The sequence below is a fragment of the Psittacula echo genome (assembly GCF_963264785.1).
Source record: "Psittacula echo genome assembly, chromosome: 6".
Classification (NCBI taxonomy): domain Eukaryota; kingdom Metazoa; phylum Chordata; class Aves; order Psittaciformes; family Psittacidae; genus Psittacula; species Psittacula echo.
Window position 1 is genome coordinate 11,236,875 of NC_137743.1, and position 26,926 is coordinate 11,263,800.

At 40.5% G+C, this 26,926-nt stretch overlaps 1 protein-coding gene across 2 annotated transcripts in view; it reads right to left on the reverse strand.

Moving 5' to 3' along the window:
* Positions 1-12,552: 12,552 nt before the first annotated feature.
* SHOC2 (SHOC2 leucine rich repeat scaffold protein) overlaps positions 12,553-26,926 on the reverse strand; it is a 66,974-nt gene continuing 52,600 nt past the window's right edge. For both annotated transcript variants that reach the window (XM_080621511.1, XM_080621510.1), the window contains exons 4-9: positions 22,950-23,080; positions 19,457-19,645; positions 18,028-18,150; positions 15,831-15,968; positions 15,181-15,298; positions 12,553-13,317 (exon numbers count right to left, since the gene is read on the reverse strand). In XM_080621511.1, coding sequence (XP_080477637.1) covers positions 13,109-13,317; positions 15,181-15,298; positions 15,831-15,968; positions 18,028-18,150; positions 19,457-19,645; positions 22,950-23,080 — 908 coding nt within the window. In that variant the 3' untranslated portion in view covers positions 12,553-13,108. The remainder of the gene's footprint in view (positions 13,318-15,180; positions 15,299-15,830; positions 15,969-18,027; positions 18,151-19,456; positions 19,646-22,949; positions 23,081-26,926) is intronic.

Genomic DNA, 26,926 nt, shown 5'->3' on the forward strand with positions numbered 1-26,926 from the left:
TGCCTAAGGGAGAGAGCAATGTAGCTAAGATGAGTACATACACACATGTGCTCCTCTGTGCCAAGCGCAGGAGAGTGTGGTTTTATGCAGTCCTATTTATTTTATCGAGTTCCCTATCTGGGAATCCTTCGTCCTCGCTGCATCCTACAACACGGCCAGAACTAAACACCTCTGATGCCATCCCTCAGTGCTGGGGAGCAGCTCCGTCTCCCTTCCCCAGGCTTCCCAGTCTGCCAGCTCATGAGATGGATCCCATTGAAATTAGCCAATAACAAAGATAATAAAAAATCCCTAAACAGTCTATGGATCATCCCTAATACATTACAAGGAGCTTCCATACTGCTCACCATCAGCTCCTCACTCATGGGACCGACTCCCTGCCTCACTTTACCAGACTACCATGGGCTTTTCCATACATATGGGATCACACAGCCAAAACACAGCCCAGTAAGTGATAACAGAGCACTGCCACACTCTTGGAGCCTGCACCAACAGCCTCTCCAGGCAGTGCCAAGCCAGTGGCTGTCCAAGCCTGCAGTGCAAGCAGAGGCAGTGCAGAAGTGGCCAGAAGGGGTTTTATAAGCAGCTTTTCAGAAGAGAAGCAGGTAGCCCTGCTGCCAGGCCAGCAGGCAGAGAGGAGAAAGGTTGGGCCCCGCTCACTTTCCTTATAACCTTCCCTAAATGAAACCCATCAGGTTTCTGCAGCTCAACAGGTTACCTTTCATCAGTGCAGCCAGCCCACTTTTAAGGCAAAATTGAGGCTGCCTCACTTTAAAGCATTTAATTTCCCAACTGGGAGAGGTTAACATTCAATTACTCAGCTGAGGAGCAGCTCATTCATTCAAGTTCCACTCCCTAAGGTCCTAGCTTGCCTCTGCCCTTTCCCTCGCTGTCCTTCACCATCTCCGAGACTGACAATGACACTCCCTCTGGCCAGGGGCTGCAAGCAGCACCATCCATTCAATCCCTCTTGCAAAGGCAGAGGTGCCCCAGGTGAGCTGTAACTCTCTGGTTCATTGCACGCTCACAGCAAGTTCCTTTGGCATGGCCAGAGCAAAGCAACCAGCTCTGAAAAGAGAGAGTACAACAAGAGCAGCCAAGCAGGGATCAGAGGTTGCAATTCCCACTGGCAAGGTGTGGTCCTCACAGCAGGTCCAGATCATCACAGGAAAGGGGAAGCAGATCATATACCCCCTTCAGAAACCAGACCGCAGCAAGCTGCTAAGGGAGGAGACAGCTTTCCTGCATCGGGCAGGTTTGCTGTTTGCTTTCCACATCTACATGAATCCAGGGTGACAGCACTAGAGTTAAAAAGATCAAAGAGCCGGGGCTGCAGCAGCAGTTCTTGAAGGCTGAACTATATGAAAGGTCCAGAGGATAACTGCCTGAATTGCCAGGTTCCCAGAAAGCAGAGCGCATCAGCATGGTTTCACAGGCAGGGAGGCCACTGAGGAACGCAGCAAGACTAGCTGAGTTTTCCCTTATCACTTATTTCACCATCTAGTGGCAAAAGCAAATAACACTGAGAAGCCATCCAGGAGCTGCATCCGGCTCTGGAATAAGACATCTCTTTGCACCAGCTTCCTCTAGTTACCCCCACATCTGGGGACACAGAGGAGGACACAGGGCAGCATTCACAGCCCTGCAAGTCCCCTGGTCCTAAATCATGGCCCTGTATAGACTCCTCTTCACAGGCTGACTCCCATCCCAGGACCATCTGCCCAAGCCCTGCTGCTGTGTCCCTGCTGTAACCCACAGGCTCCTGTAGCTTCTCCTCACCAGGTGCCATTGACCGCTTCCTGCGCCAGCCTCTCCCCAGAACTGCCTGGCTCGCTCTGGGGAAGCCCCAGCTCACAGGGGGACAATAAACAAGGGCATCTGCAGAAGAGCAGCACGGGGTAGTGCAAACCCAGTCTCCTGGTGGTCAAACCCAGCTCAGCTAAAGGCACGGGCTGAGCTAAGCCCCCAGGAAACAATGCTGGGGTGAGCAGAGTCCTACTGAGGCTTTTCTTTTGCCCACATCAGCTGAACTGGTAGCAGTGCGGTGGGTGAAGGAGGAAGGGTGTCGGAAAGGAACACAAATATTGAATCATAGAATCACAGAATGGTTTGGGTTGGAAATGACCTTCAAATCATCCAGTTCAAACCCCTCTATCTTCAAGAAAAAGCCTTTATGGTGGACTCAGCCAGGTGTTACAAGCACTTGGATGCTGGGAAGAGCTTGTCTTCAACTCTCTATAGGAGCATTCCCCCTGTCCTCCTCCTTTGCCATCAGGCCATGCAGAAGGAGAGATCTCCAGCATGCCCAGGCTCCCTTCCCACAATCCATCCACTTGGACACAGCAGAAATGCTTCCACATGGAGCTGCTCTATGGCAGGGAAGGATCCTGCAGGGGAACTGCCAGAGAGGAGAGTCACAGCCCTCATGGCAGGGCCATGGTCTGCCCTGTGTTTGACCTCTGCTGGCGGATGGCCCAACACCTCCCTGCCCTGTGTGATGATAGCCAGGAGCTGAGAGCAGACAGGAATGTTCCTCATCCGGCAGGCACAGGAGGGTTCTTCTCCCCAGAGCCAGGGTTTCCATCCTCACAGTGGTTTGCAGGTCCCACATGCAACATGCTGCAGAGGGAGATCTATCATCGTTACCGCTCTCATCCCTCGTTGCCTACAATACAATTATCCCTATGCAGATTGCAAGGTACAGCTGCTTTTTTTCCTTTCCAAATTAAGTTTAAACACCAGCTTTTGATTTATTTGCTTATTCATCAGCTGCTTTTCAGCAATACAAAATACATCTCTCCCCAGGAAGCATTTATCCTAACTGGGAATACTATACCGAGGGGTGGTTATGTGTAATCAGGACAAAGCACTTTGAGAAGGCAGGCTGATACACTAGATGCTGAGAGAAGAGCTATAATACATCTCCACTTGTGCTCTTTCAACTCAGATTTTCCTTTTCCCTGGAAACATCGTAGGTAGCAAGGGAAATTCCTGCCAGATAAAATTCAAGAGCAAAATAACCCGTGTCTTTCCCTGAAGTGTCACAGAAAACTAAGCACATACCAACAAGCATTAATCTCTCCCACTACAAATAAAGCTCTGTTCCTTTTTTCCCCCCTGAGAAGTCATTTTCAGACATAGCAATGGCAGCAAATTCTTCTGTCACAGCTTTGCCTTTGCAATCCAATGAAGGATACAGCAGGTCAGTGCTCTCATCAGCACAGGATGCCATCCCCATCCTCACAGGGCTTGATGTCTTTCAACGCCCTCTGCCTCCCCAAGAGCAACTGATGGGAGGTGTGGCTCAGGGGAGAGAAGGGAGAAATCTCTACTACTGCATGTACAATCCTGCTTTTCAGCCTGCCAGCACCAGTTGAATGCAAGGGCAGAAGGGCTGAAAGGGAAAGCAAACTTGATGAGAAATACTGGAACGTCCCTACAGCCGGGGAGGATTGAACCTGCCCTGAACTCTTCTTTCCACTTGTTGAGGCCAAGCCATTTACTGGGTCACAACCACAGAGAAGTGGAAATTGCCGTACAGCATCCAAGCATTACCAGGGGCGTAGTCCCAGCGCAATCAGACACATCAACAGGAAAACAGCACAGCCACAATCTCGAGGCTTAACAGCATTTTTTCAGTTCAACGGGGCTAAAAATATCCCCTGGATCACCAGAAAGGCAGCTCACTGCAGGCTGCAACTGGCTTTAATTGACAGACCCTCATAACTGCTTTGTTGAGGAGACCTTCCTTGCTGCCCTACAGGCAGGATGCATGGGGATCAGCTACACAGGACCCAGGCTCAGGTACTGTCAAGGAGGGTTCCCAGTGTGTCCGAGCACTGGGACACCTCGCCAGGCCAGCAAAGTCCTCTGGAGCTGAAGTCAGTGAAGATCACCTCTGATTCGTCACTACAACGCAACCTCAGTTTTCCTTAAGCAGAGCAAGAGTGGTAAAAGCCAATAGTGGCAACTTTAACACGTATCTGCAGAAAATGGATTTTTTTTTTAACGATTCCGGGGAATTAAATGTCTGCATGAAAAGAGAATGACATTTTCTCATTAATATTTCACCAACAATTTAATTGTGGGAGCATGTAGGTTTTCCTAAAGCAAAAGTGATGAGTATTACTAAGCATTACGCGTATCTCAGAACTCTTTATGGGCCACTAAGCACTCCATGTCACTTCAAAAACTAAGACATTCGTCCTCATTCCTAAATGGCTTGGAGCAAAGATCAGCCACAGAATTGTCATTAGTCAAAATTCATTTCTATCTGCATGTTGACATGTATCCCAAGCCAAATCTGTTATCTGGTAAGCACTAACACATCAAAACCATTCACAGGGACTCTGGGACACCATGTAAAAGCCTGTCTGGGCTCTACAAACCAAGTGTCCAAAGAGCCAACAGAGAAGCTGCAGAGCAATGCACAGCTGTGCCATTTGCAGCAGATCCACCTTTCATATTTCCCTCTCCCAGCCATCTGTTCCCAAATCCTTTTTTTGATCCTGGTGCCTCCTTTCTGTAAAAGAATTACAGAAAAGGGGCTCATAGCTGATATGACACAAGTTCAGAAGAACTGGACACACGAGCAGGTATTTGGAAGAAGAGACTGATCCCATGCCATGTGTTCGCTCTCCCTGCCCTTTTCCACTTCAGCTCAGCACAGCATGGGAAGCACCAGGGTGGGATAAACGGCTGTTTGTAAGAAGAGGGAAACCTGAAGTAGGAGAGATGGCAGGTGAGAGCACAAGCGAAGAGGAAGAGACCAGATGTGACACTACAAGATCACACATTGAAAAACCAGGCAGTGCAGGAAAAGCCCCTCCTTTCCATGCAGGATTCTGCTACTTCCAAGTACAGTTCTGTTTTGATGTGACATCAAACCCCACCACATTTCAAACACTTCTTCACAAGGGATGGCTTGGCTCCAGGAGCATCCATCTGGTGGAGCCACAGACCAAGAATCTTGGCATGCTCTCTGCCCTGCCTGCCTGGGCAGGGGCTCCGCAGGGGGCCCACTTACCACTTGGCTCAACTTGCTTTTAAGGAGCTCTCTCTAGTGCCTCTCACCCCTTCCAGGCAAAGCTCCAACTCCAAAGCTGCTGGAAGTGTCTCTTGATCCCCCACACCAGAACTGTGCTGTCTGTTGCAGCTTCTTGAGAGGCTGGAAACACCCAGCAGGCCTAAAAAGAAGTACTTGGAAAGAATTAAAAGACCTGAAATCAGAGCTGCCCCACTGACCACCAGCTCCCTACCTAGCTGAATTTCTTGCCTTCTGCTATTCTGGCAAGGACAGATGATTCCAACTTCCCGGTTCTGACTTCCCACACTTAACATACTTGGCAAGGACCAAAAAAGGCTGATGGGCATCCAAAAAGCTTGGGTCATACGGAGAGAATTTCACTGCACTGTCCTTACCATGCGTTTTTTCAAACAATGTTTTAAGGTTTTAATGGAAAAATGTTATTTCCATTAAAATGGTCACTTCAGGCAGCATAACTGCATAATGCAGGACAGAAAGCAAGCCAGCTACTACTAGGTCAAGCAAAGCAATGACCAAACTGCAGCAAATTAAGGATTCATTATGAATCTTAACAAAGATACTTTACTAATAGAAAGGAAAAAGAGGGTGTTGTGGAAAGAGCTTTTAAAAGGGAACACTTGTGTGCAATTTTGCAGATAGCATCTTACACAGAGGCAATGGGGTAGAGTGATCTCTGAAGACTCTTAAAAGGTTTTGCAGTGGAAAAAAATAGTTGCAAGGCATAAAGTCAGATCATTAACTGTGCAGCCCAGGCTGCCAGCTGCTCACTCAAATACTCCAGATGGCTCCTCCTCTAAAGCATCATCATTTGATCTTGGTAATCAAATTATCTCCCACTCTTACAATCTTAAGTGAGGCAAGGCTTGGACGAAGAGCTGATGGTTTTTATTTGACCGAGATGGATTGTGAAAACAAATTCACTTTCAAGGCACTCAGCCTCTTCTAGTTGTATGAAAGCTGACCACCTCCAGCTCTTTAACACCTTTTCTCTACCATCATCACCACATACATTCAAAGCACCAGCTATATTTGATAAATCTGCTTAGCATCCAGATATCGTATTTGCCCACTAAACATTTCAACATAGAGTAGGTATCTAAATCACAACTTCCCACTAGTGAAAAGTAGGACCTGTCACCAGAGAGCAGTGCTGGGAGAGGGAGACTGGGTATCCTGAAGCACTTAGACTGGATTAAATACACAAATGTGTAATTGTCTCACCAGTCATGCAAGATGCTGTCTACACATTTTTGAGGCTTTTAATACAGCCTTTAGGACATAGGGTGCCAGAAACAAGATCTTTTCTTCACTTTTCACTCCGTAAGAACCAACATGTGCGGTTCTTGTGAGGCCAGGCTCATCTATGGACAATCACTTCACAGAATCAGGGTCACAGAATAGTTTGGGTTGGAAGAGAACTTAAAGCTCATGCAGTTCCAAGCCCTTGCTGTGAGCAGGGACACCTCGCACTAGAGCAGGTTGCTCCAAGCCCGTGTCCGACCTGGCCTTGAACACTGCCAGGGATGGGGCAGCCACAGCTTCTCTGAGCACAGAAGTGGTCATGACCAGCAAGCTCTCCCCAGTCCCAGTGGCTGCCCAGCACAGTCTGGCAACACCAATTACCATCAGGATGCTATTGGGTTGGGGGGAAATGGCTTTTTTTACTGTTTTCCTTTTTTCTTGCATAGCTTTCTGCAAAGGCTTCAACGAAGAAAATAAAACCCAACCTGTCTGCTGTCAGTCTCCAACTTCTCTTCCAAAGAAACAATGACACGAGAAATTTCCCAGTATTCTCAGAAAACGTTGAGCTTTGACAGTTTAAAAAGGCCATCTGATGTATTCAAAAACCACATCTTCCAAAGGTACACACTCTTACCAGTGTGAACAGAGTATTTTAAATCCTGGAATTATTTAAACCAGCATGCTATGGAAAATTTAATATTAAGTTTGTTGTTCATACCTAGTTGCAAGAGATGATGAAAGTCAGAGGAGACCATTATTGCAGCGGGTGGCTTGGGTCTGAAGTCTAAACCCCAATCTGATCACTGCCTAGTGGGATTATTCCCCTCTGGAGTTTAGCACTAAATTTTATTGCTCACTCAACTTTAATTTTCATAACAGAGCTGTACTTTCATTTCACAAACTGGAAGCACAGCAAGAACAAAATAGCCTGCTAAAGGCCATGAATTAGCGAAAAGAATCAGAGCTGGGGCTAGAAAACGATCGAGAAAGGCAGCAAGGATTGTCAAAGAATGGAAGAGGTTTTGTTTGAAGAGAAGTTAGAAAACTAGAACTCTATGGCTTGGAGAAAAAAAACCCAAAACACTGCCATTTATGAAAACAAATAGCCAAAAAGCCAGAACACAAAACCCAAAACAAACAAACCCTCAACAGTAGTAAAAAGCAGATGAACAGGAAAAAGACTGTTCATAAATTTCTTGGAATGTAAGAACTAGGAGTCACCAAATGAAATAAGGTGGTGTGGTTCAAAACAAACAAAGGGAAGTACTTTTTCACCCAGCACATAATTATATTGTAGAATTATCAGGCACAGGATGTTGCAGAGGCCAAAAATACAAATAGATTTAGAATTAAAAAAAGAAGAAAAAGCAAGCACTTTCTTCTGTGAATTTGCCTCATCTATCAAGGGCTCCTAAAGGCAGTGATGCAGATGCTGTTTCCTTTTTGCAAGCCCTTCAAACTCTGATTGATGAGGTCTGGAGCAGAACGCCAGAGGAACTGTTCCATTCTGTACCCCTCTGCCACCCAGCCCTGTGAGATACGGGAGGGATGGTGCGTGGCTCAACATCACAGCACAGGACAACCACTCTTGTGATGAGACCAGGCAATTCAGATTGCTGGATAACTTACAGGAACAGGGATCTACTCAACTCACAACAGGCCTCCAGGCAGTTTGATCAGAGCTTCTGGTTTCAATCAGCTGAGATCTAAGGACAGAGCTCACTGCACCAGTGACTGCTGCACACTACAAGAACCTTTTCCAGTTCTTTAAAGCAATCAGCTAAGTACACTGGTGCCCTCCTTATCATCATTGTATCTGAACTGCTGAGACCCTCCTATTCTGACTTCAAACGATACTATAACTTCGTTGGTTGTAGGACATCTTTGAGCATGATTTTCTTGAAACAGTGTCTATCATAATGAGCTTTACAGAGTTAAAAGACAATGGTTCAGAGCTGTGTTATGTCAGCTTGGCAATACTAACTTTTATTAAACCAGAGGTTTAGATACTGGAGTCTGTCTTTCAAGCATCAGAATTCTGTATCTATTTTAATTTTACTGTAGTTGAAATGCATTTTGCATTGAAACACAAGATTTATTTCCCCTTTCAGAGAAAAAGGTTCGGGTTTTTTTGATTTTGTTTGGTTTACTATATGCCCTACTATATTATAACAAAATGAAAGTAAAAGATTTTACCAATACTTGCTTTGTAAATGGTGTCTCATCGACAAGACTCTGAGTAAAGCAGTTACTATCATGCAACCTTTGACATCTCCTGTAATTGCCTTACATGAAAATCTGTATTTCACTTGAAGTCTTCTGAAGAGTGATGAGTATACAATGAGAAAGCAGCTTTTGATAATTTGGGGCACTGCAAAAATACAACTTACACCCAAGTTAACATCAGACTAGAAATACTAGAAAACTTCCAAAAGACTCAATGGCAGCTTATTTACAAATATACTATTTATAATGAATGCATCAATACAGAATGACTCTTATAAAAAAGCAAGGCAATCTTTTATATAGACATAACAATCAACATTACAATAATTCAGATTAAAAGTACATTTTTTTGTAGACTGTTTACACTCTTGTTTAGCTTTTAACCACAAAATTAGTGTGGTCTGGTATTTTTCCACAGCCAAAGTCCTGTGCAGTCCTGGTTAAGACCTAAACATCAGAATAATAAACGTAAATTTCTGATCTTTGTTAACATAAAACCAAAACCCATTTGTAGATATTTTGTAGATAGGTTGTTTGTAATTGTCCTTATTGTGCCTTGAAGTTTGCATTGTGCAAATTACTGCCAACTGCACATTTCTAATTAGAAGCTATTCTGGCTTGCCGATTTGATACAACCAGGGTGTGATACTGACTATTTTTAGACTAAATTCTTAATTGCATCCAGATATAAAGACTGGTTTGCACTGATCGAGACATTTAATTTGGGGTTAAAAAAAGAAGAAAAAAGGAAAAAGAATAGCCTCTCAAATTTTTCTTTTTGTTAAATAAAAGATGTTTTTCAGACTCCCAGGATTAAAGATGATATTTGAATTCCAGGTGACACAATGAGTTTAAGCACGAACCAGCTAGACAGAGTACTAATTTACTAACTCATGTACATGAGCAAACACGACCTTCAAGAAGTCTGAACATGCACTTTCTCACGCAACAATAGCAAGAGATGGGCAAAACTGTAGAGAAAACCTAAATCCGAGAGAGATAATGAAGCAAATATTCGACAACCCAAGAAGCTTTCTAAAATGGGTGTATGAATTTAGAAGTTTCCAACAGCATCTGGCAAACAAAAAAGTACCAATTACACAACTGTAACCCAACCTCACAGGCAGCATTTCCACTGCATTTATATCAGACAACTTTGGTGATGAACTTGAATTACCAAATGACTTTCTATGTAGTAAATTTAAATGCAACATGTGACCAACAGGAGTCACAATGCTAATTCTTCTTTTCATTATTTAACAAACCCCTGATCTGCTTTACACTTTGCCACACTTTCATAATACTATATACCCTATAGTACAGTAATTTAGCTTGTTAAATCAAGGCAGAATAGCATCTTTACAGGGCATGTGTATATGTACATATTCTTATGTACATAGACACAGGCACATACAAAATTGATATTTTATCTACAGGCAAGCAAACAAGATCATGATTTTCACCCAAAGATTGTCAAAATTGCAATAACCCTCCAAATTATTACCCCTAGTATAGCAAATGGGATACATATTTAATACAAGTATCTGGGAACCACCTGTCTCTTCGTCCATCTTGTTTTCAAAGATGCTTTCAAATAAATAAAGAAGTAATTTCTCCACCTTGTCTGTGCTTTTATACATATAGATACACATATACATGTATATATGTGTGTATACATATGTACACTTGTGAGGATGAAGTTCTTTCCATTCATACTTTAATTGATTAGGCCAAACAAAATTCTTACAGATGTATAAGCTAGCAAGGTGTCCCCAGCTGAAACGTTATCAGGCATTAACTACAACTTAGAAACTGTACCAGTTAACAATCCACCATCCTGGGAAATGCTAAGTCTGTTGTGTCAGGATGTAAGACTCTTCTGAACGATCAAAGCAGCTGGATTTATACAGGTCTGTGTTTAGATTTGGATATAAATCCATGTATGTACTTATATGGATTTATATGCATCTATTCTGAATCCATGCTACACATTTATACTTAAACTTTTGGGCAACTTTAAAGAACTTCTCAAATTCTTCTGAGTTGATTTCTCCTGTACCAGAACTTCTCACACACTGCTTTTATTCGAATCTCTCTTGAGATGCTGAAAAAGTTAGCATCACCTCAGAATGTATAAAATTAAACTCCTAAAACAGGGCTCAGGGTTATCTGGCATTGCAACAACCATACGAGTACAAAGGTGTCTGAAAAACTATCCTGTTTTTAATATAGTAATGAATTAAAACATAGCTGTATTTATTCCTACAAGTCTAATGAAAAGAACAGTTTGTTTTTAAGCAAGTGTAACGAGCACTATTTTGGCAACCAACTTCTCCACAAGAATTTATGTGAGAGAGGGTCAGCTCCAATCATACAGTCATTTACCATGTACCTTAACAAGGTGAATAATCAACATATTTACAAACTAAACAAATTCAATCCCACCAACTCGTAAAAACTGGGATTGAGGAGCAGACAGGGAATGAGACCAAGACGCTTGAAAACACAAGGGGTCGCCACTTTTGTTTTAAGGAACCGTATCAATCAAACCAGTTTCCCCTAGGGACCTGAGGGCACAAACTTGCATTTAGCAGTATATTCAGAGTTAGATTACAGTCTTGATACTAAGCACTTCAGCATCTTCATAATTTTAACACCTTAATGCTGAGAAAGATTAACTTCAGGCAGAACTGTAAGGAACTAGCCTTTTATAAAGTCTAAACTGAAAAGCTACAGTAGATGTAAAAACATAGGGGAGGTGGGGAAGAGAGAGTGTGTGAGAGAGAACAGAACATTACTTAGTAAAATCCAGTGACATCTACAATAGTTTTACAGCATGTTTAAGCCCTCTAAGGTTTTATATCTCCACCTGCCTTCCATTTAAACTTACTCCTTGTTAATGAAAAGATGTACGACAAAACAGAATGCAAATAGACCAAGGCAATACGTCTAAGTAAGCATGCCTGAAAGCCAGAAACAATATTCCCTAAGCACATGAAACAGATTTCCCATGGCATTACTTGATTTGACTTTGTTCAAAAGATACAGTCCTCTAAATCACACTACCCCAGCAGCAATTCCAATGAGTATAAACCGGACAGTTCTTGAGTAACCGTGGAATGCAACCACCTCAAGTTCCGACCCTCCTGAAATAGGACAACTGGCCCTATGAGTGCAACAACAGTGTGAATCATCCTGAAGCATCTTCTGCCTTTTGAACAACCAAAGTCGTCATGATAAAACTGAATGTCTACTACTTACAGTGTTTCTCTTGAGCTACCAACATCTAAGCACAAATGAAAAAGGTGCCTCTTTTTTAATAGATCGGTTTAATACTGAAACAGATAGGATGAAGTCAAAAAAGAATAATCAAGATACTGAACTGAGTTATTTTGAAGCAAGTGCCCCAGCTGTGGGGAAAAGTGCATTTAGTTCAGCAGCAAAACAGCACAGTGTGAAGATATTGTGCTTGGACACAGAAGTTCCATAATGGAAGGAGGTACAAGGCAAGTCAAGATATAAAACCATAGTACATTGTTAACCAACCTTAAAACTTACATATATTGCAGTGTTTAAAAGTAAGACACATTCATTTATTGTACAAGGACTATAAGGAATCCTTAAAATTGCCTGTTGTAGTTTATGACTCAACATTGTAATAAAAATGTACATATATATTATTTCCTTGCCACTTAACTGTACTGTTAGACCTCATGGACTTGTTACTTCACAAAATGAAAACCGCTCTTCACTGAGTATACTCCACGTTTTTTACCAATCTGAAAAGGTTTACTTGTGCTAGAAAAGACCAACCGCAAAAGGCTCAGTTCAGATATGTTATGCCTGCAACTGACAACTCAGGGAAGCAAGACTTAAAAGGAATTCAAGCTTTTTTCTTTTCTTTTTTGTTTTGACTGCATCCTTTTCACCTGCCAGTTGTTCTGATGAGCACAGGGGTTTAGCATACAAACTGGTTGATAAAAATTCATCAGCAGAGGCATATAAATTCTCGATATGATTGATTAAAACAGAGCAAATCAGAATAAAACAAAATCCAGTGATTTACTCTGACTGTAAACAATATAAAAACACCATTTGCTTCAAATCTCAAAATAAGTTAAAAGAAAATCCCAACCTCAGGGCACAATAACCCTTGCAGGTTTTGACACAAAAAAAAAGATGGAGGAAAACAGAAGAGTTCATTATATAAAGATTATACATTTCTCTTAACTGAAAGTAAATCTAAGCAAAACTATTTTTGTCCCTTAAATTTAAACTCGGAGTTCATTGGCAATTGCTTTAAATGAACTGGCATTTCCAGATTATTCAGACAACTTCCATCAAATTCAGCAAAGAAAACTTAGACAAGCATTTGTACAGGATTAAAAAAAAAAAAATCTAAATGGCTATGATTCCTCTATTAGCAGAAACACATAATGCAGTCTTAAATTTGCCTTTTTATATTATTTATATATTTATATATATATATAATATAATATAAACTATATATATTATATTATATATACATATACAGACAATTACAACATTAATGCAGTTTGTATTTGTACAGTGTATTGGACAATCCGATTAGCGTCAGACCATGGCACGATATGGTCCCTGCATTTTTAGGAACTGAATGATGAAGGAGGGTCCTCCTGCAACAATCTGAGGTGGAAGGTGGCTGAGCGGGCAGTTCTCAATACTCATTATTGACAGTTTGCTGCAAAGAGCCAGCTCAAAGGGAAGGCTGTGCAGATTGGGGTTGTCATTCAAATACAGTTCTTCCAGATTCTCCAGTGTACCTGGTTAAAATAAAACAATACAAAGTAGGTGTTGATTCATGCAGTTTATAACCTCTAAACAGAAGCTCTAAGTCCTCTTGAAGATTTTTTACTATATAGAATCTTAAGTCAGTAATTAAAGCAAACTGTTTTCAAGCACAGCAAGTTTTTTGTTCACTGGTACCTAAGCAAGAACCAATTTGCTTTAGTTTCCCCTGTAAAAATTCCCATTACTACATCTCCTTTAGTTAACAACTGAATTGAGACTACATAGAACTAGATTCACCTTAACTGTTCAGCCAAGTGCTTTGCAATTGCAGGCGACATTGAATAGCTATCTAGTTAGAAGGGCCTAGAAAATCTTTATACCATGCAGTATCTATTATCTCTTTTCAAATAGCTGTCATACCTTTTATGTAATTAAAACCCATATATTAAGGACCTGAAGCTGTAACTGTAATGTGTCACAGGAAGAAAGCAAGTGAGATCTCAGCACAGCAGTGAATTTATTAAATGGAACAAACCTCTGTTTTTTTAACTGAATCCAAGTTTTACAATTGCCTCTAATGCAGACACTGCAGTACAGATTAACCAGAAACTGGTAGAGAAATTTATTCTTTTTTAAGACTTCCATTGCTCCACAACCATCAAATATAAAAATTAATCCATGTCTTTGAAACATACTCCAAACATACATGTCCTTCTCAAAACATTCCCCATTTTCCAATCTTATGTACCACAAACATCTCCTATAACCTAAAAGACTACCTAATCTTTCACAAGACAAAGAAGTAGCTGGGGCTTAAGGCATAGAAAACCAACAAAAAAGAAAGGTTACAGAAGAAATAGTAAGAAATAGCTGACAGCACGATAGATGAAGCAGTCACATCTGAAAATAGTTAACTATTCTCTAATCTGTTAAGATTAAGCTTTAATAACCAAACTGTACTCTTACAATAGTATTTCAAGTGTGCTTACAGCTTGTTTCCGCAGCATCCAAACTCTCTCCATTAACTGAAGAACTAAATTACAAAGCTCCAGATTTAGACTGCTTTAGGCTCTTCTCTCACTGAGGCACATACAAGATGTGCAGCAGCTGTAATGGCTCTTCACTAAAGATGCTGGGAGAAATAGACCGTGCCCCACAGCCTCATCTGCACATCACTGTTTCTGACCAGTGTGCTTTGTGTAGCTTGTCCCATGCTTTTTATCTCCATAATAAGCTCTGACTTTAAGATGTTAACTTAAGGGCTCAGACTCATGCTCTGGAACTACATGCTAGCAACCAAAGGAAACATGGGCTCTCAGTTTCAGATGCTCTGAATCTCATTTACTCTAAATGTCTGAAGTAGACAAGAAGAATCCTATTCCTCCTTTTATTCAGTAGATTTCCTCCTCTTCACTTTATCGCATCAAGGTGAAAAACAGTATTATGGTCTATAAACAGCAGTGTGGCAGAAATATTTACTTCAGCTGTCTACACCTTACACAAGGTTTTTGTCTACACCACTGAATTAGAGTATTGCCAATGTGTTTCCTTTCTCTTTCCAAGGAAACATTTATGAAGTTGAGTGATTGATAATACACATATTGTGGGAGAACTTGGAGAAAAGGGATCTCACCATTCCAAGCTCATTTGTGTTCAGCAGCTTTCTGCAGAAGAACTGAAAAAAGCTAGACCATGCGTTTCACTGCAGTTCAGCAAGATAAAGATAATACAATATAGCGCTCTTCCTGTGGCACATGCTTCACATCAGGTTATGTATATCTAGGAGTCTGAAATGAGTGTTGTGGCTTCTACTGATAAAACAGTAGATGCTCATCTCATGTCAGTAAGTGCTTTGGCTCAGGCATGCTGCATAAAACCAGAAGAAAGGATCTTACCAATTTCCTCAGGAAGGTGTGTGAGAAGATTCTCTCCAAGCCCAAGGTGAGTCAGATTGGTAAGGTGACCAATACCTCTGGGAAGGGTGGTCAACTGATTATTAGTCAGAACCAATTTCTAAGGGAAAAAACACATGTTTAAAAATTAACTTGATGACTTTTGCTTCAAATGACAGCAAATACAAAGATAGATAGATATATATATATATATATATAACTGAAAACTTGATAGGTTCTACTCTTTTCAGCATTTGAATAAAAAAATCTCTACCCTTCACCAACATTTCAGGCTTCTATTAAGCACCACTGAACATAAAACTAAAGCAGTATATAGTAAAACACCTGCTTAAATGTAAAAGCTTTCATGAACACAACTGAAATCAGAGGCTACTCCTGTGGAGTATTGTACTCATGGTACAACAGTTAAACAGTTTCAAAGAGTAAAACTCCTTCAACATTTGTTCAATATTAACTGATAAATCTGGGGAAGAATTAGTGTGGACAGATTGTGGATGAAGTTGCACAAGAATCTTAACTTTTGGTTCTGTGTCCAGTCACAAACAGTTTTCCCCATCCAACTAGCTGCAATTAAATCAGCATGGTGTAAATAAAGGATGTAAGATGTTTATCTTGGACAATTATTGTTCCACCTGCAGATCCTTGAGGTAAGCTATTTCATTTGGCAAGGATTCCAGTTTGTTTTCCTCTAGATCTAACTCTCGGAGTTTCCGTAGATTTCCAATTCCATGGGGAAGTTTCTTTAGGAGATTGTTTGACAAGATAAGAACCTAAAAAAAAAAAGATTCCAAACAACCAAATACAGAGTTTCAGCAAGGCAGAAGTAGGTAACAAGGCAGGATCTTTTTATATTTTCAAGTAATTAAGTCCAAAATTAGCCTACATGCAGATTACGGAAGCAAACTGAAAAGATTAAATAAATCAATTTGGTGATTAGCATCTTTTTTTGAAGTCTTTAATGATACAAATACACAGATTCATGAGAGAATTCTTTCAAATACTATTTTACATAATAATAAATGCAGAGCAAACCCAAAGACCACCTTATTTCTTCAAATGACCAAAGAAAAACAATTTCTTCCTGGACTTCCCCATTATTTTATTATGCTTCCTTCTAACTATCTCATAATCCTGTTTTACATCATTTGCTGTGCTTGCCAAGTTCTCCTTAGAAAGCGTAATACTTCCTCGTCTCCCTATGTCCCTTTGGTTAGGAGCAGCAGCAAGCAAACACACAGATCAGAGCACCGAAGCAGAACACTGCATAAGTAGCCACTGGCTTTCCAAAATGGTTTCCTATCACGCACCTGCCCCTAATACAGTGTTATCACCTTGTTTTTCTCCTCCTTTCTAATTTGAATTATAAATGCCCTAGGCTCAAGAAATGTGTCCTTTGCAACAAGCAGATTAACACTAGCATACCCTTTTTCCTCTAGAGAAGCCTTGCAGTCCTTAGAACTAATCAACCCTTGTGACAACATAGTGAGTAGTAAGGTAATTAATTTCTGATTAAACAATGCTATTATCTAGTTATTTAACAAGGTACATTGAAACACAAGGACGTGAAAGAGCATCCAGTGTGGACCCTCACCCTAGACACAAAACTCCCTGCAAAGCCAACCAAGGTTGCAAATGCCTGGATTGTACTAATCCCAATTCTCACTAGCTTTGTGTAACATAGAAATACCAAAGTCATGAACAGAATAGAAAATAAGGCTGAAATTGAAGTGAAAATCAAAACGAATAAAGTGAAAGTCTTAGCATTAGCACAAGTAGTATGTTGGTGGCCTTCCTTTATGCACTACGATATACACAGAACGATTAAGAATAGTAATGTTTTAATCGCATCTCAAGAAACAAAGGCAGGAACAGAAAATATTACCTACGTGCAATGCAGCTGACTTCGCACTGCTGTGGGAACCTTCACTTCTGTGTAAACACTGCCCAAATAGTGCTTTGTATTTGATTCTTTAATTACAGAGAAAAATAGCGCTAACAGGCCTGCAGACCATGCAGCTCTCCAGCTTCAGCAGCTGGCAGACCACCAGCAAACCCAGTTGTTAGAGGTTACTAACCTCTCAGTCACATCAATCACAGCCTTAACTCAAAGGGAACTAGGCCACTAAATAGCTATTACTCTGCCATATAATTTTTGTCCCAAACGACAAGAATTCTTAATTATTCAGAGCAGCAGTCACACTGGGAATTTGCAGTTTCACATATGCCATTTGCTATTGTACTTTAATAGATTTTTTCCCAGCAACTCACCCCGAGTCTACGAAGGCCCCTCAACTGCCTGAACAAGTACATCTATCTTTATGTCTCTCCAAGGCAATTAAGTTTGTCTCTGCTGATGATTCCTTGTGAAACAGGACTAGGGAACACAACAAGTTTAGTTCATGGTTTCAACCTATGAGTTCTTCCTCCTCAAATGCTGAGTATTCTCACACGGCTATCTACATGTGCTACATTCAAGTCCCCTCTGGCTGTAGACCATTTCATTAAGTTTTTCTGATCCCTGCTGTTTCCATGCTGGTCTCTCCAGGAATCAAACTGAGTTTGGTGCTGTTGCTTTCACAACAATGACTTTCTACATAGTTAGGAATATATACGTACTTAATCCTTTGTGCACAGACACACATCTAGAGCCTACAGAACAACATTCAAAAAGCTGTTATAATAACCATAAACAGATGCAACTCATCTAATTAAATAGCAGACATATATTTATTTGGCTTTCTTTGACCCAAAAGTAGTATTGCTTAAACCTGAAGTAGAGAACACCTATTTGCAGAGATTCACTCAGCTGTTCATGTATTCTCTTCTCACCTCAAGAGAAACAAGCCCAGATACATCCTCAGGGATTTTTGTGAGCTGATTAGTTGCTAAGTTCAGTTCTACCATACTAGTCCAAGTCCCGAAGTCCAAGGGGAGAGAGGTCAGCTGATTGTCCTGTGATTTAACATATCAAACATTTAGGGTCCACGCTTGCAAGAAGCTGGCAAAGCATCCAAGTTATTAAACAAACTGCTTATAAAATGCTTCATAACAAAACAGTCTATAATTAAATCAAAATAATTAAATGTTGCTAATTGTCCAAATATTTAATTCCTCCAAACACAATAAATAATAAGCAGTCCCAACCTACAGTAACCTGATTGACTCTGTCAATACCAAAATGAACTGAAGTAGAAAACCTAGAAGTATATAATTCTCAAGATTCCGTGCATCTCAGTAGTTAAAACATATATTTTTTGTCCTTTCTTTGCTGAATACAATGGAGAGTGGGAGGAAAAAAGGAAAATAAAATTCACCATAACTTTCAAAGGTGCTATCAGGAACACTGGAATTCTAAAAATATATGGAGTTCACTAAACAAAGAAAACCCTCAAACAAGCCAGAAAGCCAAAAATCCCAACCCAAAACAAACCAAACACACAAATGAAAACCAAACAAAAAACCCAGCCCCAAAAGACAAACAAGTAAAAGCATCTGAACTGAACCTGAACATCTAACTGCTCAAAATGCTGCTACAAAATTTGATCTAGAGCAAACACCACAAAATCTAAACACACCCAGGTCATACAAAGTCCTGGTAAACATGCAAACTTACAAACAGGTATGCGATAAAACATGTTCTTAATGCAAATTAAGAATCCATCTTTATCAAAAGATATTCTTAACCAGTAGCTGAGCTTAGCTACTGCACAAGCATTATTTTCTTTAATTTAAATAAGTCTTTTTTAACTTGAAACCCACCCATAGAAAAACATCACCTCTTTTCATAGTTCTCTTCACTCTAAGTGTACATAGCATGGACTTAAAGGTCCTTTTACTGTGCTCTACAACTACTGCCAAAAGTCTCCAAGCTTTGGTTTTGAAAGAATATATTCAAAAAATATCTTTTACATAATTTTGTTTATAATCTAAACTGTGACAGTAGAAAGGGGTGTAAGAAATAAGCTACTCTACATGCTCATATCCCACGTGATTCTTCAATAACTCTGCAACCAACCTTCTTACTTTCTTTGTTCAAACGAGCAAATGTGACAAAAGCTTAACTAAAACAAAGACAAAACAGTAACATTTTGGTAGTACATTTTAAACTAATACAGATTTGTTTTTGTAAGTGACAGCAGCAAGTCCACTTCAGTGTGATAAATTCATTCCTCGTATCATTAAGTTTGCCAGAATTCATGGGGCAGCAAACAGTGCTCCTCATTGATTTTACGCACAGTAGCATGTTTCAGTGCCTCACCTTCATGTTCAGCTTACTTAATACTTTAGCTCTAGAGAAAATTCCAAAGGGGATTTTATTGATGCGGTTGTGCTCCATATTGAGAGAGTAGATTGTGGAGAACTGGGACGGGCCACCCACAGGATAGGACTGGAAGCAGTTCCTGGCCAGTGTTAAACTAGTCAGTTTGACAAGGCTGGATAAAAGACCCTGTAGAGAGAAGAAAACCACCCAGGAACTTAGGACAGATTTATTTGAATACATCTTTTTTCCCCTCATGGGTCTAATTAGAAATGTTTCCCCCCGCCTTAGGTCCATCCCCTCAGTACATGTTGCAACACACAAACCAGTGTTAAACTTGATAAAATCTCCACCAGCAACAACCTCTGTTCACAGGAATCGGCATTACCTTATTTCCCCCTTTCTTCTTACATACTGCCAAAAACCAAGCATATCACATTTAGAAGCACAAGTTTAGGAGGTTTTGTAACTCATTTCTCCTCCAAAAGGATTTTTGTTAATAACAGATTGCTAAATCTTGGGCAGCTCTGAAGAGCACTGTCAGCAACATGTCCATCCTGAACAGCAGTCCTGGCTTTGGCTAACACCACCCAACTGCAGCCCCCTCAGGTTTGACGCCTGCTCACAGCTGAGAGTGGGGTCCAAAGAAGCACCAACTGCATGCGCTGTTTTTCAAACAGACACTTGATACTTCCAGTACAAAGCTTTTATAATTTAACTGAAAATCTGTATTGTGATCACATCTGTTAGAAGCGTCTTTTTAGGCTGCAACCGTTTCAGATTATGGGACAGGTAGGAGAAAAAGAATAGGAAGGGAAGGATATGGAAATGCCAAGGTTTTTCCCTGTTTTCAAAATATTCCTAAAGTGTTATTGCTCCACCTTTCTCCCCATCACCTTCTTCAGAAAAAAACAGCAAGAAGCCTGGAGTTAAATTGTATAGCAATGGTTGCCCATTGAATAAGATCTCATTTCACTATGTAATCTAATTAGAGTCTAAAATCTCACCAGCATTGATCTCAGAGTTTACCTGGTAGGTACGTGCCAAGCACGTTGCTGGAACTGTGGAGATGAATAATAAGATCTAAATTACTGCTGAAGTGTCACCTTTGCTTATTACTATGCTAACTTGAACTCAGCCTTAGTTGCTTAAGTATTACAGAAATTGGAGGTTTATGCATGGCATTACACACCACAAATAATGCAACATCTGCAATCAAGAATGTGCGGTAACAAGATGATGATTCCAACCACATTCCTAATGTCAGTATTTTTGGATTGTAATTTCAGTACTGTGTTCACTGTAAAAGCGTTAAGAACATGGCTGTGCTTTTTCACCAGGAAAGCTTTGGCTACTTTTCTAAATAGTTCATTAACATTATTGTAAATAAATCAGGATCAAATGGGGACTTGTCTACATGTCATGGCTAAAACTTCAAGCACCGACATACAATTCTGGGGGCATCTCAGTAAATATCAGTGAAGCAATTTTTCCCCCTGAAGATAAAATAATGGATCTTCAAATCACTATTAATCTAACCTAATCATTAACTAGCATAATCTTTGATTAGGAAATACGGCTTCTAGCTATACTTTAATTAACAGATACTCTTTGTCCTAGGGTTAGGCAGTCCCTGAGCTCTATTACAAACACACTTTATTGCTTCAAATGGATCTTGGCATTTCAAAAAGCCACTTTTGAAGTCTGCTTCCATACAAATAATATTAAAAATATGTTAGCTAATACACTCTAATAGCCTAGAGTAATTAAACACATTTGAAGGAAAGCAAGAGAGCTTTGGCAGTACAAAGAGAACAATGCTCTTCTATCTCTGAGAGCTGTGGCAGCGCTGCCTTCTCCCAGCCCATCCTTTTAAGATAAAATATTTATTAGGCACTGTGTCAGCAGCTTCAGCTGTGTTTTGAAATTCAGAAGTTTCTTCTACAAATATAGTTCTTTGTGTTATAGTACAGAATGTTTAAACAGATTACGGTATAAACTATACACTTCTGAAAGGTAGCAGCTTAAGTGTTAACATATTGTTGGCAAATACACGTGAAGAAGGCAGCGCAGTCACAGAGTTTTGTATTATGACTGAACACATTTAAAGCGAGTAATCATCCCTCACATTAGCTTTCTGTAATTATACCACAGTTGCTTTTACAGTATGTCTAGGTGGGGTGGGCTAGCTTTAGCTCTCATCTTAAAAGCAGCCTGGTGGCTTTCACTCTGCAGCATTTTCTGAAATCATAGTTTTACCTAAATGTTTATCAAATTCTCTTTTCAGTCTACCACTGCTGAGTTCAGAAATTTATCTGAAAGAAAGGACTTACTGCATTTTAATACTACAAGTACTTTGCCTAACTCCAAATACATTTTTTTCCTTCTATCTGTAATTTCCTCTATACCTCTTTAGATATCATTTAACTCATTTTACACTATTTATACCGCTTGGGCAGGTGGGGATGACACCTTAGAAAAGCTGTTAGGACCATCCTTAAAACAGAACAGAATATAAACTCTACACTGTAGCCTGAAATCTTCATCTCAAAAGACTCTAAAGCAATGGAAAAAAATATGCAGAATAGTAATAAATCACATCAGATTTTTTTCCCTGTCATCAGAGCAATTCTTCCCAGCCACTAATGCTTCAAGTCAAACATTTTTCTCTAGATGTTTACTAGCACCAGCAGTATACAGTATGCAGCTGAGCATCTCACACTCTGCTGCCCTGATGGTCTCAAGAAATTAAGAAAACAAGAAGGTTTAAAGGTATGACCCAGCAGTTTAAATAGTTTCCAAGTGTGCAGACATCAAAGCTGTATTTAAAAACTGGCCTGTCACCAACTAGCTACCCAGGACTGTGAAACTGGAGTCTGCAGAGGCATGTTTCAGGCAACTCTAGAGAAGGAATACACAAAACTGTACAGATGCACTGGAGATTAGGACCTTCTGCCTCTTCACCATCAAAGCACTCTGTTCAGGGAATGTGTTAATTGAAGAGACTGACAAGGTGGCTCCAGAACTTCTAACTATGGATATTTATCCTTGGTCCCACGCTAAGCCTGAAGCAAGAGAGACTGAGCTAAGACAGTCAAGCGTAGTAGCTATGAAAAGCAAAGCAAGAGAACAGATTTCTCTTTCCCTTTCTCTCATGATGCTCACAGAGTCACTGGAAACAGAAAAACGATGCAGATTCTTATTTTTCATAACTGATGGAAGGTGTGTCAGTGAGTTGCCATATGATATCACATTGGTTGTCAACAGCACACTTTTCCACATTAAAATAAGAATGCTAAGGCCAGGTAGCTGTGACACTCTCTTAAAGGTCATTCATGGTTTGAGTAGATGGAAAAAGATATCCCATTTTTAGTTTTTCTACTTCTTCCCCACATCCATGAAACAGAATAATTTCACATGTTCCAACCCATCTACAAAACACCGATACCTTACAACAACCTCCCCTCCCTAGTTCACTCTCTCTAATTCTCACCTCTGGTAAAGTAGAGATGTTGTTATTCTCCAGGTTCAGCTCATCAAGTTCACTGCACTTTGCTAAAGACTTCGGAATTGCTGACAGTCTATTGTACCTCAGGCCAAGACGACTTAGACTGGACAGATTTCCTATAGGTAGGAAACAGGTATTAATATATCATTAGATTAACACAAAGGCACAGAACAAGGTTTGACTTCCGAATCTTCTGTTGTCTCACACACTACACTTCAAACTTTTCACACGGTGAAATGGAGCTATCATCCCAGAACAGAAGATAACATATTGCACTGCTTTCCAATGCTCAAGTCAGCCCTGCAAAGTAGATTGTGCACATTAAATATTCTTCATAAGTTATGCATAATACAATAAGCAAGCAAGACTTCTGTCCTATTGCAGAAGTCCTTCTATCCTGATCTTTCTACCAAGAAAAAGCTCTATCATTTTCCAGATGTCCCCAATGTGACTTTTTAAAATCACAGATCGCATCATTCAATGCCGTGACTCATATTACCGGAACTTGGGCATACATCACACAGCTCTGGTCCTGGCAAAACACTTTCCTCTACAGGGGGGAAAAAACCCCTTTACCCTCCTCCAAAAGCAACAAAGTCTCTAAAAAGTGATGGGGGGAGAAGGGAGAGGGAAACTTACAACTTGAAAATTTCCCATCTGAAGCTGCCTTTAGCTCCAACCTTTACCATTTAACAAGTACTAGAGACCAAAGTCAACTCCTTAAGGATGTCTTTGAACTACACAGTGCTGGGGCATTTAGACTCTCCTGCTGGCCATGGGATGTTGACTTTCACTGAAAAGTTAACTGGCAAATAGCTGCAAATAGCAACAGTGCTTTGTCTTCTGGCTCACCCCTATAAGAAAATGTGTCTGTGTGTAGATCACACCAGTGGAGCTTGTGAACAGATTCACACAATCGGTTCCTTGCAAAACATTCGCTATTTTGCACTGATTTTTACAACCACTCATGGCACAACACATTTGTTCTGCAAACTGAAGTACCAGAAAGACACACTGGGAAAGAAACATAAGATTTAACAAATGGTAGCAAGAATAATCAGATATAATTTAAAAATATGAAAGGAGCTTAAGATGGTACAGTCTAACTAGGTTGGAACTCGATGATCTTAAGGCCCTTTCCAACCCTAACTATTCTATGATTCTATACTCATTAAATGAAGATTGTATTAATGTCTGTGCACAGGTACTTATACAAAGGTTAGTGGAATGCAGTAAAGGAAGAAGTGAATGTAGTGTATGAAGTATTTGCTTGGAAGCCAAGGATGAAACAAAACAAAAAGAAATGGAGAATGAAAATTAATACAAATGCTACAGCGGGATCTGGCAGACAGAGGAAAAGTCTCAACAAGAAATGTGGCAAAATAATTCCTTCCTGAACTTGATCAAAATATACTGAGAGAGCTTTTCAAAATATACTGTGAAAATGACCCTACATGTCTGAGTACCTGGGAACACAGCTAGGAAAAACGGCTAACTGGGACTGTTGTATGATTCTCTGTAGCTACTAAAATAAGAGATTCACAAGAGCAGTGAAAGTAAAAAAAACAATCAAACAGAAAACCCCAATGACAAACAAACAAAATGCTGCACAAAACAGACAAACAAAAGCCTCTTACACAGAACAAAAATGATCCAGGTCTTACAAATCAAGAAATAAAAGATGGATTTTCAGTGCATATCTGATACTTAGCTAACAAGCTTAGGAACATATTTCACTTAATATCACAAATAACTAAACAAAAGTTAAACCAGCAGGTAGCCACCCCAGAGTTGCTTAACTAGTAGTATCTCCCACTGGGATTTTCATTTATATTTGTAAGTGCTTTCCTTCTGAGCAAGTATACAATTACCTGTTGCAGAAATGGCAAAGAAAGTCTTCCCTTAACAACAAAAAGGCATTTAAAAGCCAGGGCTATCAATATTGCTCTGAATCTTTTGAGGTTAAATCCTACAGTGCATATGCACACTAAGGAGAGTTAATTAAGCCCTATTTTGATCCCACAATCCACTAGTATAAAGATGCACATTTGTACATAAGACAGCTATTTCATGCCATGTTTGGTGAGATCTGGCACTGCTGGCTATATGGGAAACCGGCCTCACTTCACAGGATAAGACACCCTATTGCAAGGCACCAAGATCATTAGGAACCGCCGTTCTAGGGATGAACTGAGTACATCCTGACTGTGTTTCTCTGAACTGTTATTTAGTGCTTTACTAACAAAACAAACTGTACACAAAATATCAATCTACTCCTCACTATTTAAACCTCGAGCTAGATGCCAGCATGGATTTTTCAGGCAAAAAGGACGAACAAGGAACGGCTCTAGCAGACAGCATGATGCCAACTGTTGCTTAGCAATACAACGTCGCTGTGCCAGTTCCCAGATTGCAAGCACAGGTTGTATGTATATGGCTCTCTTCCTACCAGCAATGTGGCATTTCAGAGAAATGAAACAAGGCAGCCATTAGAGAGAGTCAAACTGTACCATAATTAATGACACACGCTGGCTATCCTCATGGCATTATCAGAAAGGAGGCAGCTCCCGGTAATGTTTTATCATAAATAGCATTTCTCAATAGAACTTTATCACTGTTTCTCTCCTTGTTATCTTTCTCCTCCACAGGAAAAGCATGCAAAAGCATAAAAGAAGAGACATCCTGTGTGTACCACACATTCTCTATGACTCTTTTACACACCACAGCACTAAATACAGTTATTCCTGAGAACAAAAGCAGCAAGATTTCAGCTGGAGCTTCATCAGTAGCATCTCTCCCACTGCTCCTGAAAGGGCTGTCCTGCGCCCAGCTGATACAGGCAGTATGGGCTGCCTTCTCATTTCAAGACAGAATTTATTTATAGCAAATTTATTGCCATTTAGTCTTCTGTCAAAAAGACTCAGATATCTTTCCATCCTCATCAGAGTTCATATTCACACCTCACTGTGAACTTGTGAACACATCAGGGTGAGAAACCCTTATCAGCTTTTATCTTCACATGCTGGAAAGACAGATCCTGAGTTTCCTCCTCACAAAATTATCATCTAAGGATGATCCTTAGAGCTCTTCCCTCTGCTCAGCATGTTAAAACTTACCTCCTTTCTTTTTTTCTTGAAAAAAAAAAGCACTGCTCAGCACAATGATGTTAATATTTCATAGAATCACAGAATGGTTTGGGTCAGAAGGGACCTTAAATCTCATCCAGTTCCAACTCCCTGCCACAGGCAGGGACACCTTCCACAAGACCAGGTTGCTCCAATTCCTGTCCAGCTTGGCCTTGAACATTGACAGAGAAGGGGCAGTCACAGCTTCTCTGGGCACCCTGTGCCAGTGCTTCACCACCCCCACAGGGAAGAGCTTCTTCCTTGTATCTAATCTGGATCTTCCCTCTCTCAGTTTAAAGCCATTCCCCCTTGTGTTATCCCTTCATGCCCTTGTAAAAAGGCTGCTCTAAGACCTCCCTCATTGTTCACCAGGCTCCATTTGCCTCATGGTCCACGGGCCAGCCACCAGGCAGCTGGCTAACATGCCCCTGCCTCCCCACTGGCTTTCTAACTAGGGAGTGACAAACTCCGGTTTGTAACAGGAACTGTTACAAGTTGCTCAATAGCACACCTGATACACTGCATAATCAAAAGTGATTCCCTTAACAGCTCCCCAGCTGATGCTCATATTGGGAGTATCATTCCCAATCACACTTTACAGTGCCTGCACTCATCTCCATCTTCTCCAGTTCAGCTACTGGTTTCTGAGATGGCACCACATGAGGTACTTCACTGACATGCTGTCAGGTTAAGTCTAAGAAATAAGGAGAGGAAGGTAACAACTGATCACCAAAGTCATCAGGATCATCTGTGCTTGTACTTTTGCCACTGAAACTGTACCTCAGCAGTACTAAAATCAGCCCCTTGCAGGTTGAGTCACTCAGAAAATGCAGCACT